Genomic DNA, 21,337 nt, shown 5'->3' with positions numbered 1-21,337 from the left:
CATCTGCTGGCTCAGATGCATGTAGCAGACTTTTCCATGTAACCATGATCATCCTCTTCCCAGTTTGTGCTAGACTGCCTAATCACAGCAGGCATGGCACAGAGAGCAGCAGCCACTGGTACAGTCAGCTGCATTGCAACAGCTTTATTTGGCCTTAAAAAGTCTGGGAGATCTTTGTTTACCATGGAAAATCCCTAGTTTAAGATTTGACATCTGGTGGCTGTACTAGTAAGTTAGGTCTCATCCTAAAAGTATTCCTAAAAAGATTTTGCTCTCAACCTTTCAGTATCTCTAGTCTGTGCGTTAAAATAACACCCCAGTCCCTACACAACTGCTCTCAATGAAAATACCAGCTAGCGACCGTCCTGTGAAACCAGACTGCAGACATGAGGAAATGGGTAGCAATCAACGTGGTGAGTAAATCAGATGAATGCTGGGGAGGAGGGGCGTATTTTAGGCATTGTAAGTTTTGTTCTTCTCCCCTTATCTCTGTGTCTGGCTGCTCTCTGTTCTTATATTGTGAGATCCTGAGAGAGGGGTTTGGTTGTGTTTTGTTTTGGTTTTTTTTAATTTTTATTCTGTATTTGTATGGCTCTCTGGACAAGTCCTGAGTGTTGCCTTAACACATACCTGTTCTAAAAATTCCTTTGTGTGTAATAGGTTATGTTGTTTCCTGGTCTCATAATGAGGTGCATGATTAACCTATACATCTAACGCTTGGACCAGCTCCATAGCTGGTATAAAGCGACATAACTGCCTGGCTCTTGTCCTGTGGTAGCAGGATTACTATGTTTAACCTGATAGTCACTGAAATACTACATGGGCTAAAGATTTCTGTCTGCATTTTCTCACATGCACTTGTCACTGAGAGATGCTTGGTGCTGGGCAGCACTGGTTATCTCTCGCCAAGTGTCAGCTCTTCAGGGCGAAGTGGCTGTGCCAGGGACCCCATCCCAGCTCTGTGCTTCACTGACCTTACAGACACTGTTGGAAATCAGCAGAAACCTCTTTGAAATAAATATGTAGCACTGATATATGATAAAATCTGGCTCAATATATGTTTAGGTGAGGGACACCTTGATCTTTTATCTCCTAGCTGTTTGAATAAAGGCTAAGAAAAAGATCGCTGAGACACATATAAGAAATATAAGATGGTTGGAGGCCTGGGGGTAGAAGAGGGTGGTCTTATTCATGGGTGCCTGCCCAGGCACTTCCTCTTTGGGACAAGGAGAGGCAGAATCTTAGTTCCTGATGCATTTATTGTCTCAGTGTCAGGTCGTTACATGTCACTGACATGTCTCGGTCCCTAGTTTTGCTGTGCTAAGGGCAGAAATCTCCATGGCCAAACCACTGCAGAGAGACAAAGCCCTGCTGGCACTGGTAGCTGATTTCCCTCGTATTTGGGGTGAACCCTGCCCACTTCTGCATTGACCCTGCTCTCTGTTGAAGACAGAAGGAACTCAGCCTTGACAGCTTTTGGGCTGGACACATGCAAACCTCAAATAAAGCTTTCTTGAGCATAGAGGCTCACTCTAGTAACACAGAGATATTTGTGTGCACGCAAAGCTGGGAGTACAGCGTAGGGAAGAATGAGTCGCTGTAATGTTTTGTGATGAAAAAGTGGAGACACGGTTAAAGAAAAAAGGTCCCATTTTCTTCTGGCCAAGCCTCACTGGGGAAACTCCAACAAAATCAGTGATGTTTGGCCCAGAAAGGGAGCATGTTGGCATAAGCATAAACCAAAGCATCCAAATGCTCACAGATGATTTATGAGAATTCCTAAGGCCTTTACTGCCATTTCCTCCAGCTGCCCGAACTCCTTCCACACCATCCTCCCATCTGAGAGCAGGAATTAGCCTCCTTTTTCCTAAATGCTGAATCTGGGGAAGACATCTGATGGAGCAGGCCCTCTGCAGATGCCCATGGGGAGGGGTTCAAATATTGAAGGGTTTCCTCTTAAAATAAACTGGCTAACTCAAGCCCCACTGGAAAACCAAGCATCTCCCTTGGGCTGCTTTAGCAGGCAGCATTTCCCCTTGTGGAAGCACAAAGCTTGTGTGTAACGGATACAGCATCAATTACGGAAAATCCAGCACCAGCTGATGAGCTGTGTGATTTGATATCTCCCCCACTGTAACATGGACAGCGTTATTTTTGTCTTGGGTTCTCTGCTTGCTGGTGATCTGGTGATCAGTTTGTCCCAGAGCTGAAGTATGCTTTTACATAGGTCCTTCAGTCTCCAGCTACATCTTCTGTTCCTAGGGCAGGGGGCCTCTGGAGTGTCTGCAAAACCATGGTTAATGCCCTGCAGAGACCTGCCACAACTTATGAGGGAGGAAGATCACAGACCTTTGGTGATCCTGTCAATCTGGCTATCACGAGGTTGAAAAATCAGTGCAGCCTCTTATTTCAGCTGGGGCAGTGGGCTTATTATAGATCTGTCTGACTTCTCATTTCTGGGGAGTGATGCTCAAAACAGGCTTCTTCACTCCCATGTAACCTCTGGCTGGATGTGTGCCGTGCTGAGGACAGGAGCCAAAGGTGGTGGCAGTTCTCAAGCAGCTGGGGAGTTGACAGTGGCTTAGTGAGACCACAGGCCTGGGGAGATGCCCTGGCTTGCTGCTAGCTGGCACTGACCCTGACATCGATGGCAACCCTCAGCACTGTCATTGCAGCTGAACTTTGCTGCCTTCTCTCCTCCGGCTCTGTCTCTAGTTGCTGTGCTGTCCGTGAGCCATTTCACCTGGCCTAGGGACTGACCCTTGAATCCCTACCAGGATGCTGCTCTTTGGAGAGAGAGGCGCTGAAGGAAAAGCTGTGGGCACAGCTTCTCCATGTGTCATTGATACGCAGGATCCTTATCGGCAAACTACTTTAATGGTGAGAGAAAATCCCCCAAAGCCCTACCTGGCAGCCCAGCTCTGGCCAATGCAGTATGAGCTGTTCTGCTCAGATGGTTAGTGCAGAGAGAGAGAGAAAAGTTTCCCAAGGATGACTCACAAATTCCTGGTGATGAATGTGCTGAGGTTAGTCTGAGATGAGGTCAGCTTTCACGAAGCACGAATGCTGTAGAAGGGGGTTAGCTGTTGACTTGGTCTCCATCCCATATGTGCACAGAGGCACCAGTAACAGCCCCAGTGCAGAGTCCGGCACCAGTGCACATCCCTCTCCAAGGGCTGAGCAAACACAAGAAACTGCCAGCCTCTCCTTTGCCATCTCCCCTACTGGATTAATACCTGCAAACTTGTCTGGAACCAGAATATAAGTGGTTCCTTGGCGTTTGGTCAGCGCTAACAAGCAGCAATGTAGCCTGCTTATAGGCAGAGACAGAAGCAGAAAGAAAAACAAGGAAACACTGCAGGCAGTGCTAACATCAGACTTGCTTTTATTTTAGCTTTCAGGGTGGTTTTCCAGATTTAATTGTGTTCAGTAGTTAAAAAGCACATTCATTTCTTCATTACCCACAGCATATTGGACGTCCCTGTTCTTAAGTTGTTTTGATTTCTAGGTATTTGAGAGTTTAATAAGGTTTTGTGTTTGTTTAAGGACTTATTGCCCACCCAATTGAAAGATAATGGGACGCTGTAGTCTTGCCAAGCGTTTTTATGCTTCAATAAAACAACAAGCAATTTACACAGGGCAATAAAACGGTACCCTGCATCCCCAATGAAGAAACACAAAGCAGTGTTTGAAATGATGTCTAGCTCAGAAAATAAATCCACCCTTACTCAATGCACTCCATAAAATTAACTAGGTACAAAATCCCCCATACACTTTCCTTTTTCCAGAAGTCTGGAAAATTAGCACAAGATACACTTGAAAATCCTGCAACGTATCAGCGTAATTTGTCCCAAGGTACGTTGCTGTCTGCAGAATGGCAGACTGACTGCTTATGAAGACTTGCAAAGGGGCATAGGTTTGATCATATACTCCATCGTCCCTGATTTCTTTTCTTTTTGTGCTCTGTCACTTTTAGAGCTTTGCCTGGTAGCTTGAAATGCTGAAGGACCCCATCTGATGTAAGGATTTGCCTCTTTATCCCCTCTGCTGCAGGGCTCAGGCATTTGATGGCATTTTCTACACTGCCATTCAGAACGTTTTGGAGGCTGTGCTGCCCTTCTGCCCTCTGAACGACTCTTCTGCCACCTCTTTCCAAGGGCTGAGAGCATCCCTGAGCCCTCAGAGTGGCCTCTTGTTGCCTTGCCTGTTTCTTCCATAGAGGCAAAGTAGGATTTTGGAATTTACCCATGTCATTCGTCTTCCATGGAAGCTGACAATAGCAGGTAAGTAGCCCTGTTCCCTCAGAAGTGTGTTGTCGTATGTCTTACCTCAATTTGAGTCTTGAGCTTCAAAAGCTTTTCCATCTGAAAGACCTCTTGGCTATAAGGATGCTCTTCCCTGTCCCTTCAGGGACTGCCACAGACAAGAGATTTCAAGTTCTGTCTTGATTAAAGTGGCAAGAAGAGGTCTGAGCCCAAAATGGGGTACAAACTCCCTATTGTTCTCACATCCCACTTACTTTTGGCAGAGAAGGGTTCCTGCTGGCTGTTCCAGTGGGAAATGCCATAGTGAAGCCTGAGATTTATATGTTTGTTGCCTATATGCAGCAATTTGCACCATAAGTGTTGCTGTTGGTAGTACAGCAGGGACACCACCAGCAAATAAGGCTCAATTTTGCCTTTGCCAACTGATGCCAACTGAACTGGTGTCCTGAAGCACAGAATGGCAAAAAGCACGGCAGAAATTCATAGCAACACTGCCCTTGGGGGCAGCTGTGAGCCAGCACAGCTGGCTGAGGGAAACGCACTCTGCAGGGCTGTTCATTTAGCCCCTTTCAAAAACCATAAACCCCAGCATTTCCAAGCATGTGCTGTTTCAGAAGCTTGAAGTCATTCATAACAGTGCTAGCCCTATTGGTGTGAGGGACCCCCCAGATTAGTATCAATTTGTGGCCAAGGACCTTCTGAGATGCTTTTCAGGACTGCATCTCCACCCACCCTGCTGACCTTCAGGGTGCCTTTCAGCCTCTTCAGCAGCTGCTGCTCAACAACTCTTCTGGCTTGTAACGGCGGAGGCTGTTTGGAGAAATAAACATACAATCTGGCCAGCTGCAAAATCAGGTTCACAGCGATCTTTCCTAACAGATAAGGTCAGAATCATCTTAAACAGGAACATGCCCGGGCACAGAGATTAAAGCTTTCCTGTATCTCTTTTGCCATTAAAATCACACTTCTCATGAGAAATCTCCCTCCTCTTTCCATAAAAGACCTAGCCTGTTGGAGCCATCCGCTTGTCAGGGTATGATGGATTAACACAACAAAAGGTTGCTGAGGCTTTTAGCTCTCCTTCTCTGGGCATATACTTCAAAAAGCACCCTTGGCCTGGCATCCCGAGCAAATTTCACTCCTAGTCCTGAAGGCTTGGCCAGGGGGATGCTTGTGAGACCAGATCACTGTTCTCTGCAGAAATTACAGGGGTCAAAGAAGTAACCACACTCTAATTTCTAACAGCTGAGATCTTCAATGCAAGGAGCAGATACAAAAGCAGCACTGTCTGTGGCTTACTTATTTTTCACTAGCAGCTATATTACAGAAACTAGAAAATTAAGGAAAATTGAGTCCTTACTACTGTATTCAGAGATCTTCTCCTCTTGGCTACCTTCCTAAATCTTTTTTTTGGACAAGTCCCAAAGGTAATGCACTCGAGGAGAGAGGGAGTGAATGCACACTAGGGCCTATTTTTAGTGATTACAGTAAGACTGAGATCTGCTTCCCCTGCCCCAGCCCATCCTCAGCCAAAAAAGGCCCTGCAGAAACTGCTGAAGCTGTGGTGAACAGCCTGTGCCAGTGACACCCTCTCTGCTGGGGCACTCGCCTTTGGTGCCTGACCTAGCAAAGGGTGTCCCCATGCAAGGTTCCAGGGAGGAGAGTCGGGAGAGCTGGTTCTTCTGTTTTGAGTGAGTACAAGCTGCTTGCTTCCCTGCCTGGGTGCACAGCACCTGGTGTATTGGGAATCTGCTCCCTCCAAAGCAGTCTCCTGCTCTGCTTGGAGGAAGGGCAACATCACAAAAAAACTAATCACAGCAACATCAGCTTTCACAGAGCACTACAGCACAGGAAATGCAGAGGCAATTTCCCTTCCTCTTCTTTAGCAGTGTTTCTCTTCTGCAATTTCTCTAATTACAGGGAACGCTTCAATGAGACAGGGTATTTGCTCCTCTCCGTTATCACCATCTGGATTTGCTGCTCTTGCCATATGTTCCCCAGCTGATGTTACAGCCACCCTCTGCAGTGCCACTGTCAGCTGGCATGCAGCTGGCATCCCTGGTGCTTGGCATCCCTTAGAAGGAAAGGAAAGCGTGGCACAGGGGAGCTCAAGGCAGATACTGATCTCACAGGTTTCAGTGTTGATCTTGAGCAAACTGGAGTCACTCCATATCTTTACACTGCTGCTCCACCATATCCCATGGCTTCCATACCCAATTTTTCTGTAATTCATACCACTGTGAAACCAGAGTAAATGTGCTGCTGCAGGGGAATTCATCCAGCTTTAACAAAGCCTAAAAATTAGCCATGGGGGAAAAGAAGGAAAGAGAAAAGCGAGTAAGGGAATGTGTCATTGCTTGGATTGGCAGAATTATTCCCAAATTGAATGTTTTCTGCTGGCCTGCAGCAGCTCTGCAAATAATGGTGTTATACAGCCACCTATTCCAGTCTCCTTCCTCCATTCACCCCTTCCAGACCTTCTTCCAGCAGGAAGGGTCCTGTGTAATATCTGTGCAGCATCCAGCTTTCCCCAAGTATTGGTAAAGGTACAAAGGATGGGGAGAGAGGAGAAATGACGATGCAACCTCCTGCATGCCTTGGCTGGCTACAGACCCTCAGTTTCCTGATGCCTTTTGGTCGGGCTTGTTGGTTGGGGCTGATCAAGTGTTAGGAAGTTTCTCATGGGTTGGGGGCCAGCAGGTACCCCTGCTGCTGTGTATTACCAAGCTGGTACCAAGCAATGGGGAGCAGGCGCTATGGACCCAGCCCTGGCTGAACCCAGGCATAGTCTGTTGCATGCTCATAGCCCAGCTCTGAAATCTTGATGTTTCTTCTTGTTTGCTCCAGGGCCACGCAGTTGGCTTTGGTGCTCCACCTCCAGAATTACATCTGTGAGGAGAGACCAGAGCCCCCAGAGGTCTGTGTGTTACATGAAATGTTAAGAATTCAAATTCTGTTTCTTTTCCCCGGGGTAACTTCCCTTAAAACAAGATTTTGCTGAGATGTCCTGGGTAGGTCATTCCCTTCCCACATCTGGGTGGGAAGAACTGCGCCAGCAACCTGTCTGCCTAGCAGCTGTAGTGAAGTGAGTTTTATGCATATAGCATTAGCAGAACATTTTAGGATACTCTAGGATGAAAACTACTGCCGTATAAACCTAGCACCTTGCAGTAAAAATGATTCAGCCAAATGCACTTTGGAGTGTGGTTTTAACCACCTCTGGGCCTCTGTCTCTGCATGCACAGCATGTCCGTGATCTGCCCCAGCATCACCTCACCCTCATGAAGATTTTTGACTTTTAACCAGGGCAGGTCTTTAAGGAGATCAGGGAGCTATACCTGACTTACACTTAACGGCACACCATTTCTTCCAGTTCCCTTTGTGTTACAGCTGATTGGGCTGTAGATGTTGATTTACACCTCTTGGGCAGATTAGTCAGAACTGGATTAATGTACAGGAAAGATGGACTGTAAAAGGGAGGCTGCAGGGAACCCAATACTTGTGAAAGAAAGGAGCTAAATATCTTTTATAGTCTCTCAGCTCCCTACTTTTTCACTGAATCATAAAAATTAAAATAGGAAAAGACTGGCAACATGAAAGCCTCCCTCCTCTGCCGTGCCACCAGTGGTGAGAGCTGCTGGTGTTTGCTGTGGTCCTTCTGGGGGAAGGCAGAGCTCCCAGCCATCACCGCTGGCGCTCAGCCGTGCCTCTTCCAGGGAGGTCCTTTCCACGGTGCGTGTCCTACCATTGCCAAATTAGCTTTTCATTTCCTCAGTGGGCTTTCTCTGCCTCCTGGGCTTCTCCTGCAGCTCTCTGCCCTCCTCTGATGTCATGGGCAGGACGTTTGGTTTCCCCCCTGTGACAAGTCTTCGTTCTCTCCCATTGGGTTGCCCTCCTAGTGGGCCTCTTACCCCTGCCTGACATTTCCTTCTTTCTTCCCACAATAAGTCGGGGTCTGGCTCATGTGGAGAGCTCTGCAGGGAAAGGAAATATTTACTTTTGGAGATCCAGTCTCTCATTGCTAGGCAATGTGGGGAGAAAGGTCTGTGGATAAAACCTGGCTGTTTGTGAGTTACGTTTTGGGGTGGGATGCAGCATCTGCCTCAGCTGGCTCAGCAGCCTCATGGCTTTGACCTAATCTTACTTTTAGATATTTTCCAAGTGCTGAATGAGCTTTTGAGACCAGACAAAAACTGATAAAGGGAATGACCAAAATAATAAATGCATCAAGGTGCCCAGATTATGAGTTAACTTGTAGGAAAAATAAGCACAAGGTCATGCAGAGGAAAATATGGCCACACTGGATTTGGGAGTAGTTATATTTATTTTGATGGGGACTCATTTGACATTTCCACTAAAAGATACAAATTGCTTCAGACAGCCCTTGGGGGCCCTTGAGTGTTTTCCCTATTGTCCCACTTTGATGCCCACATTGCTTTCACAAACTGATTCTCCCAGCAGCTCAGTTCTCACATTTTCAGCACAAACAGCCCCGTTGCAGGCAGCAGAGCTGCCAGCACAAGGAAACCTGGGAATCAAATGCACTAGATGTTTACCCCAGAAGTTCTCATGGTCATGGTTTTCATGGCGAGCTCTTCCCTGGAAGGGTGGTGAGTCCACAAACATCCACACCAGCTGCACAGGAGTCTGGGCCACCCCATCCCACACACTCTTCTCCAACAACCACCTCATTCTGGGCAGAAGAGGAGGTTTGCTCTGTGTGGCATGTCTCTGCCATCCCCTGTCTGTCTTCTCCTTTCACATACCACCACAGGTCATGTTGGAGAGAAGCGTTACTCGTGGCTCTACCCCTCCTAGATGAATTTCATGTCCTTTAAACCTTACTCAAACAGGCTACTTCAACTAGCCCGTCCCACCCCCATCCATTCACCACGTGTGGGACCTCCTAGAGCTACAGCCAGACGCTGACTGTGCATGCACATGCTCTGCACTTGACCCATCATTTTGGCAATGTCACCAATTTCAGTCCAATTACAACAGTCATGAATTGGACCCTGTTCAGCCTCTGAAACTGAAACTGCCACAGCTTACAGCTAAAGTTCAGGCTGTTTCACAATGAAACCATTCACACGTCTCATTAACTCTGGGCTATGCACTGAAAAGAACTGTGTCATATGAGTCTATGATTAAATTTTCTCAGTTTATGTCATTTATAGGTACCTTCCTGTTCATAACTGCAACTCTCTCTAAATATGTAAACTTTTTTGTGCTGCCAGTGTAGGAAAAGTGCTATGTAGAGCGCAATGTAATAATTCCTTAGTGTTATTAATTGTTGTCATCCTAAATAATATAGGCCACGGAGGTATTTTAAATCCAAGCTGAAAGATACAGGCATGTGGCCAACCCCTCCAAGACACCAGTGCGCCTGTGGTTGTGTATTCTGTACTTTTTGAACTTTATTTTTATTGGGTTTTAATGTATAACGGCAGTAGAGTCCAAGTTTCCAAGTAAGCAAAGTGTACAGGCACTTGGAATTTAATAAGGTTATACTGTTGCCTACACATGGGAAGACACAAGGATCTTCTGCTTATGTGATTTATATGATTGTATTTCTCTGCTGAGTGCCAACAGCAAGCCTTGTGCTGTTCTTGTCTGTGCTCTTGTATTAAGGTTTTTATAACAGATCCAGCACGGGGGTTTCTGTGTATCACCAGGCACTTGCAAACTAAAGCAACGTCCAAAGCCTTGAGAGGCACAATGGAGGGATCATTGCAGAGACAGCTTTGGGGAGTTAGTGTTGGTTTGTGCTGCTGTAGAGAAGCAATGGCAAATTCTGGAGCACAAAGCCTGGTCCAAAACAGGCAGAGATACAGTAAGTCCCATGAAACAAAGCAGAGAGACAGGCCAGACCAGGACAAAGAAAAGAATGAGCTGTTGAGGCTGGTACTGATAACAGAGCGTAGCAGAGAGATGTGGACAAGCCTGGGCCAAGGCAACTTTAGTGGATACTGCAAAGGACAATATGAGGTAACCTTGACAGTGAATGTAAGGAAGGATACACAAGTGGGTTACGCACTTAGAGCAATACTGTAAGCAAAGCTTTTCTGGCAGTCATTTTCCCTGTCTGCAGAGGTAATGTCTCTGCCGATGTCAAAGGAAAGTAATAAAAAAAATAGGCTGTCATCAGCAAAATATGAGACGGACATGCTTTGGAGAAATGTCAGGATAGAGGCCTGCTAGGACAGAGAACATCCCAGGTTCTTGTGGCTGTAGTTTATGGAAGAAGAACATACAGCATTTGACCACAGGTCGATGTCTGTTTGGGAGAAAAATGATAGAGTCAGCTGCTCCCGGGTCCTGAACCTACAGAAATATTGCTAGAAGGAAGTAAAAGTGAAAAGATTTAGGGAGAAAAATTAAAGACCTCCTGTTCATCTGTGCTGACCTCAAGTCATCAGTGACCTATTCAGAGCAATGCATCAAAGACAGGCTCAAATGTACAGTGGAACAGTGGTGAGGGACCAGATTTGTAAGCCAGCAGCAACGAAACAACTGGTGCAATTTGGAGTGGATGCAGTGGCATCCCCAGCATGCACCGTGTATTCTCTCCATCCATATCCTGCTCTGTTGCAATGTGCTACACAAATAATAATTTACAGAGAAAATTTCTCCTCAGTCACTCATCCTTTCAACCCTCCCAAACCTAGACTAGTTTTATGTGACTCGGATGATGGATTTTTCCTAGAAGGAGAGTCCCAAAATCTGGCATATGATTATTATTGCAGCACATCTATTTATTTGGTATTAATTTCCTGACATCTACTGACATTCACAATCACTCCCACACCTTCCTGAGTAAAGAAGGTGTTGGGTAGATGGAGGCACTCTACAGAATTCAGGTCTGGATTCGAGTCTTAATTGTGAAGTACTTCAGTGATGTTTTTGATATATTCAATAAACTTGTATTTTTGTACATGAGGCAAGAACCAAAGCCGTTCAGTGAGGGTGTGTTGTACTTTTCCATCTGATTCAGATCTTTTTCTCTCGCTAAGGTATATGGCTGAAGAGGTCACCTGTGTTTGATTTGGGAATTACGAAGTTTGCCCATAAATTAAATACGAAGGCAAGTCTACAAATGAAACAGAGAGGACTTGAAACGTTGGTCTGCTTGTAAAGTGCATGTTGAAAAGCAATTTTGAAAGGCATTCTAAAATTTGCTCTTATCTTGTTGCCAAATCATCAGTGGTTTGACCCACATATCAAAGTTTTCCTCAAGAAGAAGGAAAAAAAACACTTTAGATTAATCTATTTACGTAGGAAAAGGTCTTTCAAAACAACTGCACAGGGGCCAGGATCAACATCTGAACACGGGCTGAGTTGTTACATTTTTAGAATTATTCCTTTCATTAGAGGCATGAGGGATATCTCAAGCATCTTGGGGCCTGATTCGGAGTTGTAACATCCTAAGCTAGTAATTGCTCTTCTGGGTGAAATCCTGCCTTCATATGTGCAAGGCTTCTAAACCCAGCTCCTTGCCAACTCTAAGGCAGCAAACCCACCTTGCCTACAGTGCTGCTGGCTGTAGCAGCTGCATTGCTGGATTGTTATGGGTCAGATCTGCAAAAACAAGACCCCTAATCAGGGGACCAGCGAACTTCTTTCTATCTGGTCGCTGCCTTTTCATTTAGGCAGTGAGCAGGAGTATAAAAATAAGGGTGGTTGCTCAAGTGGCTGCAGTGAAGAAAGATAACCTTGATCTGTGTGCCTTGTGTATGTCAACTATTTTTGAGTTCTTTGCTGCAGTTACATAGCAATGAAGCATCAAGATGAGGGAGAGCACAAGCTTTTGTGAGCAAAGAAAACATGACCCTAGGCAGGAGGACTGCAAAACCGGGGTGGTGGCAACCTGGTCTTAGAGTGAGTGGGTGCCTACAAAGGAAATCCTGGAGGAAGTGTAGTGGAACCAGGCTGCAGGGTGGCAGAACTAAGAACCTTTTCTTCAGTGTTCAAAAAGGACTTTTAATGCAAGAAACATCTGGATCAGAAAATGCAGCAGTCTGAAATAAAATGTTTTGTTTGACTTCATTCTCTCTCCAGTCATTCGTGTACTTTTTGCATTCCTTCCTGTGCAGGGCCTCAGTGTTACCACTGCATGCACAGAGATGTTGCTGACTTGGAAACTATATGGAGTTACACAGAGCACTTTTGCAAATAGATCACCTGAGGAGCATCCTTCAGAAAGTGCACCCAAGGAGCCAGGTGCTTTATCTCTGTGATTTGGGGCAGAGCTGACTCCCACTCTAAACTTGTGCAGTTACCAGTGGCACCTCTGTGACCCTTGAGAAGGTGAAGTAGCCCTCTTGTAATGTCGCCTCTGTTCCCAAGGAGTGCTGATAACCCTTCCCTTGCAAAAGGCTTTATCTGGACCTGAGAACTCACGATTGCATGGGCAAGTGGTTACAGCACGTACCTCTCCCACTGGGGATCTCCCTTCAGGGTGTTTTGTTTGGTTCTCCTGTTGTGAGTGGCAGGGCAGAAGGATGGAGGGATACCCAAGCCTTTAAAGCATTTTGTGCCAATTTGCAAGAAAGCAACAAGGATGATTGTTATGAAATCTTTGCCAGATGGGAAAGCTCCTCACCAAGAACTCTAGTAAATCTCTAGCTATGTGGAAAAAACCCTTCCCTTATGTGAAACTGCTGTAAACCAGACTCCATAATCTGATCACTCACCCAAAGAGAGGGTGTTGAGCCCTGTTTCTGATCCTGGACACAGCAGTATAAACAAGGCGCAATTTGATTAAAGCCACTAGAGCAGCAGAGGAGAAAACTCAGCATGACTATGAGGAACATCTGGCATGATGCAATAACAAAATCTGGACCAAATGGGTTTCAAGCATCTCCCATTTGCAGCTATTTTAGCCTATGAAAAGATAGCCAACATCTATAGAGATATTCCTGAAATGTCTGAAATAACAAAGGCCACAATCCCTTGTGAGGAACCCTAATGAGCACTATGCTGTACGCACAGACTTCGGAGTACTCAAGTCCACAACAGCCTACAGTAAAGCTTCTAATGGGATCCAGGACTTGCCCATTCCCTTTCACTCAGGAACAGCTGATTTCAGCCAAATTAACTGCATTAATATGAGAAACTTCTTGCTGACAGGTGTTCGACACTGAGATTATTTAAAATGCCAACTCAGATATTTTTTTTCATGCGTCACTAGCCATCATTGTCTCGTCACAAGAATGCCTGAAAATTTATGCAAAAAAATGAGTAACATCTTTGGCAGGGCAGTGCTTTGCAGCATCGGAAGAGAGAAACCTTGGAGGAAGCAAGACAAACACACAGCTGGGAGCTGGGAAGGCTTCGCCAGCCGCTCACTGTGCCCATCCTAGATGATTTATTTGCAGAATTCCCAGCGGCGGGAGGCTGTCAGGGCAAGAGGGGCTGGGGGGCGGGGGGTGGGAACCCAGCGAAAAATGGCTCCAAGCAACAGCCTCGCAGAGGGACACAAAAAGCATCCTGCGGATATCGACGCCAGCCGCGGGGACGTGGGGCGGCAGGAGGAGCTGCGGGGCACGGGAGGGAGAAGCGGCAGGAAAGGCGGCGGCGGCTGCCGCTTACACCGTCCCGGGGCGATTTAAATTTCACGACGTCACTGAAAACCCCTGAGGCCGCGGGGATGCGGCGGAGCGGGGATGCTGCGAGCGGCGCCCGGCCGCTGGCTGCGGCCCCTGCGCGGCACCGCTGCGGGGGGGCCGGGGCCGGGCCGGGGCCGGGCGGGCGGGGCGGGCCGGGCCGGCGGCGCGGGGCCCTTTAAGAGGTGCCGGCGGCGCGGGAGGGCGGCACAGGGCCGGGCCCCGCCACCGCCGCGGGCAGAGCAGCACCGGAGCCCCTCGCTGCACCGAGATCTGCTGCGCGGTGCCTGGCTTTCACTGCGCGGACCGCCCCCCCAACCCCCCTCCCCCGGCTCTGCCGCCCCGCTGCACGGACCCCCGGATCCCACTACACCGAAACCCGTTGCGCGGACCCTCGGACCCCATCGCACCGACCCCCGCCACACGGTGCCCGGCACCCCCGTTGCACCGGACCCCCCGCTCCCCATCGCGCGGACCGCCGGTGCGGCGGGCATGGCATCGGGGAGCCGGCCCTGGGCGGCCCCGCTGCTGCTGCCGCTGCTGCTGCCGCTGCTGCTGCCGGCGGCGTGCCGGGCGGGCGGCGGGTGCGCGGGGGAGGGCGGCCCGCTGGAGCCCTTCGACGCGCTGTACGCCGGCGGCGTGGAGGCGTACTACGGCGGCGACTTCGCGGGCGCGGCGCGGTGCCTGGAGCGGGCGCTGCGCAGCCGGCGGGAGCTGCGGGCCGCGCGGTTGCGGTGCCGGCGGCGCTGTCGCGGGCAGGTGCGGTTGGCGGCGCCGGGGCCGGGCTCCGTCGGTGACCTGCCCTTCTTCGGCTCGGTGCTGCGGCGCGCCGGCTGCGTGCGGCGCTGCGAGGAGCCGCGCCTGGGAGCCGCCTCCCGCCACCGCGCCGCCGAGGAGGTGCGCGCCGACTTCCAGCGCAGGGTGCCCTACAGCTACCTGCAGCGCGCCTACATCCAGGTAGGCACCGGCCGCCCCCCGCAGGGCTGCCCCCCCCCCCCCGGCCCTGCTGACCGCCCCCTCCCCGGCGCTGCCCTCTCTTCTGCCCTCCGAAAACACCCCGGGTGCGCCCCACGCCCCAGCCCGCTCAGGCTGCCCGGGGATGAGTCCCCCCCACCGTCCTCACTGATGCGGGCTGGGGGTGGCCGTGGCCTGGAGCATCCCGGATGGCAATACGGACTCTGTCCAGCCTTGGCTCACCTGTGCTTTTCCTACGTTTTGTTTTGTTTTGGGGCAGGGATGTTGTTTGTCATTTAGTGTAAACGTTGTATAATTCTGAAAATGGTCTGCCTGAAGTTTGCAGAGAAGAGCCCCCAGTAACACCCCAGTGCCCTCTGCCAGATGTGTTTCAGGCAAACTGGACTGATGGTGTATTCCCGGAGCTGGGAGTGTGTGCAAACTGGGTGATATATAACCTCTGCTGCTGGGATGTGATGGTCTTTGTGCTGTTGAACGATATGAAATACTTTGCGTAACACTGGACAGGCGCTGTTTAGCAGCCACTGACATCTTGAGTATCATCCTCTTAGCTGGTAACTTCTGCCTTGTAGCTGTTACCTTCCCTGAGGAAAATGGTGTTATTCTTTGAACTTCCTTGCCAAAAAGAAGGAAAAACAACAACAGAAAACCCCCAACCCACGCCAGGATAGCTAATGGTATTTTTCTTGTAGTTCAAGACTTGTGCTTTCTCAAGCCAAGTACCTGTAGTAAGTCTTCCTGTTCATAACTAGTAAGGACAGAAACTGTGGGAATTTTATTTCATGCCAAGCTGAATGTTTAAAACATTTCTGGAACATTTCCCTCTGGATTTCTGCTTTATTTGAGCACATTCATAGCCTTTTAGTTGCTATAGGCAACTTAATAGGTGAAGACCTGTACAGCGGAGCATGGGGAGGGTGGTTCTGCTGAAATCCATTTCTAGTTGGAGAAGCAAACATCTGTCCTGGGCAGTGCCTGTGGTGCACTCAATGTCTACATAGTAGCAGATCAAGGAAGCAAGTCATCAGCTACTGCATTTTAAAACCTTCTGGAAAATCGTAGCTATGTTGCTTTTTTAGTACTTTTCTGCCATTGCCTTAATGTCAGTTTTACACATCAGGGGCTAGAACTGCATTGGCTTAAACTCTGGTGTCCATGTACTGCATAGGGTTCCGGAAAGAAATCCTGGGAGGGAACTGGGACTATAACTTGGTTTGTATGTGATCCCAGTGAAGCTGGCAGAATTTTCCAGCGTTCCTAAAGGATGCTCTATGTAATGTTAGCATGTGTGGGAAGTGACACTAAATTTGTCATGCTAAAAAACCTAAGTGATTTCTTTTCCTGAATTCAAAGCCTTTCCTAGAGTTGAAAAGGTGTGCTCATGTCAAGCTCATAAAAAAAACTTTGCTCTGAATTAGGGAAATTTTTTTTTTGTCCCCCATTTCAGTAAAATCGATATACAAAAATTCAGATACTTTTGGGATGTGGTCTGTTCTTCCATTTCTGCTTCTACTGAGTCTGAGGTTTTTACTTTCCTCATGTAAGAATGCATTTTAGACTTATCAAAGCAATGTGCTGAAAACAGTCTTTTTTCAGGTTTCGGGCCCTCTAGCTGAGGGAGGGTGCTCTTTGAATAGAGCTGTTTATGTTTTTAATACCTTTTTTTTTTTTTTTTTTTTTAATCCTTTCTGACACTTTTGGGTTTTGTGAGCAGGACTCTGATCAGCTTTGTCCTGCAGAGCAGCCTGTAGTGGTTTGTCCATGTGCTCACCTTGCTGCTGCCTGCTCCTGAGCTCTGCTCCCAGGACTGCTCTTTTGATCTGGCTCAACAAGTCTGTGCGCAGAAGAAAATGCCCCACATCAGATTTGCCTGCACTTGCACAAAACAGGAGGTCTAATGCCTAGCACTTGCATACACTCGGATGTGAACCATCCCCTCATGCCAAGGCTGAGTGCCAAGGCTTTGGCATGTTCCCCAAGGCTTGGGATGCATCCATACACACACCCTCCAGGGAGACCTCGGCTGCAGCATCTGCTCGATGTTTCGTCTGAGAAGGGTGGCTGCAAAGTGGGACTTGCGCAGAGACCCCCCTACCTTGCTGTGGGGGTGTGGGCAGGCTGCATGGCTCCAGGGGTGGCTGTTTGACTCCCCTGTTTTGCTCCTTGAAACAAAAAAAGCAAGTGAGATGAGGTTAAACATCCTGCAGTGTGTCCTGCCTGGCCCTCCCCAGGCTGCATGGGGAGGTCTGGGTGCTGGGCACTTGTGCAAGGTGCTGGTGGGGCTGGACACATGGCAGGGTTTGGTGGCATTTGGTTTGAGAGAGGAGGAGCAGCCTGGAACGTACTTCCCCACTCCCACTGCTGCTGACCTTGTGCTTGTTTGTTTCTCAGGAGGGGAGAAACACATCCCTTCAGGAGGGAGTGACGGAGCAAGGAACAGGGGAGGAAAAAAAAAAAAGAAAAAAGAAAGGTTTGGCTTTTGTGCAGTGCTTTGAAAAATGGTGCTGAATATACATGAGCTAATCCTTGCAACACTCCTGTGGGGTATGCAAAGCAAAGGCTTTTAGCCCTGCTGGACAGATGCACAGGCAGCGTTGGCCAGCACTGTGTGTGCCCCTGCTGCTCTTGGGTGAGCAGAGCCAACCTGTGCATCCTGGGAGCAGGCTGGGGTCTCCCACCGCCTGCGGGCTCTTGCTGCAGAGCGAGTGCTGGCACAGCCTGACCCAGTCATGGTGACATGAATTGGTCTCTGCAGTGAATTGGTGGAAAACTGTGTTAGAACTGGAGGTTTGGGACACCCTTTTCTGCCTGCTGGACCGTGGCAGTGGCTGCCCTGAGCTGTGTTGCTGCTGCTGCTGCACAGATAGATGCTCGAGGTACTTCTGCATGGAGCACAGGGAGGTGATGATGTGGTTAAGTGAAATACTGATGGTATCCCTCTATAAGAACATGTCCCATCTGCTTCTAAACCCATGTCATCCTGTCTGTGTTCCCTAAATTATTTCCTAGTTTTATTTTTTTTCTCTGTACTTTTCTGAAATAGAAACTGGTTCTGTTTCACAGATGTGAACAGTGTGTTTGGTGACTCCAGCATGGTGTGAGGAGAGGCTGTGGTGCACTGCAGGACTGGGACAGCTTGTGGGTTCAGCTGAAGTTTTCTGTGGACTTCAGGTTTTGGATCAGGCCTCTGAGGATGACGTTAGTCTCTAAAGAAACGGTAGATAAATTGCATTGAACAAGCAGCCCAAGTGTAAATGTGCTCGCAAGTCTTCTTGCAGCTTCCAAATGCATATTTGCATATTTTAAGTAGGAAGACTCCTTTTGCAAGGGTAGGTCGTGTTTTCAGGTAATTTAAAGGTACACTGGGTACAGATACCTGAGGCAGTTAGAATGGGATGGGTTTTGAGAAGATGTGGAAACAGAGAAGGTGATGAGAACATGAGATTTAACTCTTATAGTGCATGTAGTGGGCTAGGGGGCTCTCCAGCCCATAGAGAAAGGTCCTTCCATGGGTTTCTGATGTCATGTCCCATGGGCAGAAGGGCACTTTGCCTTATGCTGGTAGCTCTCTGCTGCGTGCTGGCTGCTTGGTCTTTGTAAATGAAATACCCGCTAGGCTTGGCAGGCAGGTGTGGTGGGGATCTCTTTGCCCTCTTAAATATTTTATTAATCACATCATCCTTGCTTTGTTGCCTTAGTCATCTTGTTTCTCTTAAAACCTAGCCTGCAGGCCATGATGTTTCTAACCTCCACCTTTTGGGGAGTTTTCTGTCTCTGAGAGCCAGGGGAGGAGACAACGTACACTGTGAGAGCATGTGCTGGCCGCAAGCTGCTGATTCAGTAGCCGTGTTGGAGCTGGCTGTGGATGGTCTGCCACGAACCCTGTGACAGAACATTGCTTCCAGTTGCTGTACTGACTCCTGGAAGTCAGCTTGGTCCAAAAATAACAAGTAACCTGGAAAAGCTGGTCACTGTATCAACTACAAAACCAGGTTTTGCTTCTCTTCGACCCTACTAACCCTTCCCTCAAGGTCTGTTTTTCGTCTCATCTTGTTTGCAGCCACAGCATCCCCTGGCCCGTTTGCTGGGTTGATCACTATAGCCCATTTTCATTTTCTTGTGTATTGGTGTGCTGTTACTGAGGGCTTGCTCGGGTTTTGTAAATGCTGACTAGCAATGGTCTTGTCTTCCCACTTGCCTGCATGCCCCGTTGCACACCAGTGAAGCGTGGCAGGAGTCGTGGGTATGTAGTCTGTAACCAGCCTTGGATCTGGATGAGAAAAAGCCTTTTAGTCTGTGCTTGGGTTTAAAACAACAAATAAAGCAAGTTTCCAGCACATAGGGCATTTCTCCCCTCTTAGTAACGTCAGATGTCAAGTGGAGCAAAAGGTGCAAGTGTCTGGCTGTATCTGGCTTACTCTGTTCCCCCTTGCTGTGTCAGAGATGTGCGTCAGTTCCGTTATCATCATGATTTCATGTGTTGCAAGCATAAAATAATAGTTGTAGGAGAGGCTGTTTATTTGTTCTTTAAAGCTGTTTTTTTTTTTAAATCTTTTCTAGTCACATAAACTTTATACAAGCAACTTAATCTTTCTAGTGGGCTTGTTTCGGGAGAGCTTTGACTTTGCAGTGTTCTGCTCTGCTGGGTCTTGGGCGCTGCAGCTGATGGGGCAGTGCTGGAGGCGCCGGTGGAAGCGTGTCCTTGGGTTGCTCCATGCCGTCCTGCCCACCTGCACCGAGATTTCTGAAATACAACACAGACACAATAATGACTTGATAAAAGACCGCAGGAGGAAAAAACCCCAGACTTGATAAAAGACCATAGGAGAACAAAAACAACCACCAGAAACCTGTTAGCCCAAACTTCAGAACCTTTGTGATACAAATTACTGCTCTACTCCAGTTCTGCCTTCGAAAACTCCCTATTTATGAGAATCCAAACTCAAGGGAGGAGACTTGTGAATGTAAAACCAGGCCCCTAACCACTCCGGAGGGATTGTTCTGTCTTCTGCCAGTGCTTATGTGAGCCTTACCATCAGCCACTCTTGGGTGTCTGTCTCTGAGCGCCTGTAGCAGAGCCTCAGGGTGACTGTTAAGACATCACCAAATTCTTTCAACCCTGAGTAACTACTCACCGCTGCTGCCCACCTCTGTGCTGTTGCACTGGGACAGAGTATTTTGTCTCCTTCACAGGTGTCTGAATTACCTGCCTAGGGATTGTGGAGTAACTCTGGATTCACACCAATATAGTTTGGGAGTTTGGTTTGTTTCACTCAAGGGCTGGTATTTTCTGTGAATGTTATATTCTCTCTTGCTTCATGCAGCAACGCTGCATGGACTTAAGCAGATAATAGGGTCCTGTCCTGGGGTGAACTGCAGCCTTTGGGGGGAAAGGTGGTGATTTCACTTCTGGCATCTTGACACAGAATAAGGTGCAAAACTCCACTACTTAAATGTCTCTGTGGGAGCAGCCTACTGAGGCTATTTCTCACCACAGCCACCACCTGTCCTGCAAGGTCTGCCTGGTCAGTTGGTCTTGTTTTCACAGGATTTATATGACACATCCCAGACAAAGACCTGTAATAAAGCTGTCAGATAATCAGTATTATTTGGATTATTGCTATTAGCGGTGTTTATTTATCTTTGATCTTGAGGATTGGTATTACTCAGATACTGGATAAATAAATAGATCCCAGAACTAATCTCTTGGAACGTCTCTTTATTTAGATTTTCTGAGAGAGCATTCCTCATCCTCACCAGAGGGTAAATGTTAGTGCTCAGAAAGTTAAAATTACGTAGACAAAAATAAACTCAGTTTATGGGATGGAAAACTCTTGAGTCTTGATGGTTGGGTCAATGTCCTGGGTTTAGGGCTGGGCTAAATATCCTGCCCTAAACCCAGGATACTGACCCAACTGCCCCTGCCCCTGTTATTGCTACCACTTAAAATTAAATTTTTCTGAAATGTTTCATTTTGGGTTGAAAGTATTATCAGAGAGGGAAGGACGTGACCCAGTGGTACAATACTGACACTAGCGAATGCAGACTAGGCATATGTTTTTGTGGTGAAGGTGAGCTAGCTGTTGAAACCAGTGTACCAGGAAATACACTGGATTCCCCTGCAGTCTTCATAAGAGACTCAGTCTTCACTTTTCGGACTTGACTCCAGGCTGGTGCTGTACTAAAACTTAGACTAGATGGTTGTGGAGACTTTCTGCTGTGGGTTTTTTTTTTTTTTTTTTTCTTCAAATAGAGCAAATCCAAAAGAAAAACTGTGATGTTTGTGGAATTCTACATCATTTCAATTGATAGTAAATTAGCACAGCCCTGCTAGGCACCACTGCAAATCAGGGCACAACCAGTTAGCACAAATTGGTCTTAGACCTGCTAAGCTCATTTCATACAGGCTGGTAATCAGCCATTTGACGGCCAGGGCCACCTTTTTGTCTTGCCAAGTTCCTCTTTCTCACCTCATATCTATGCAGTCATGCC

At 47.9% G+C, this 21,337-nt stretch overlaps 1 protein-coding gene across 1 annotated transcript in view; it reads left to right on the top strand.

The window, feature by feature from the left end:
- The first annotated feature begins 12,763 nt into the window (after positions 1-12,763).
- P3H2 (prolyl 3-hydroxylase 2) overlaps positions 12,764-21,337 on the top strand; it is an 84,475-nt gene continuing 75,901 nt past the window's right edge. The window contains exon 1 of the mRNA XM_080409430.1: positions 12,764-14,827. Within this exon, the coding sequence (XP_080265556.1) occupies positions 13,931-14,827 (897 nt within the window). The 5' untranslated portion in view covers positions 12,764-13,930. The remainder of the gene's footprint in view (positions 14,828-21,337) is intronic.

Source organism: Falco punctatus (assembly GCF_963210335.1).
Source record: "Falco punctatus genome assembly, chromosome: 13".
NCBI lineage: Eukaryota > Metazoa > Chordata > Aves > Falconiformes > Falconidae > Falco > Falco punctatus.
This window is presented reverse-complemented; position numbering and strand designations above follow the sequence as displayed.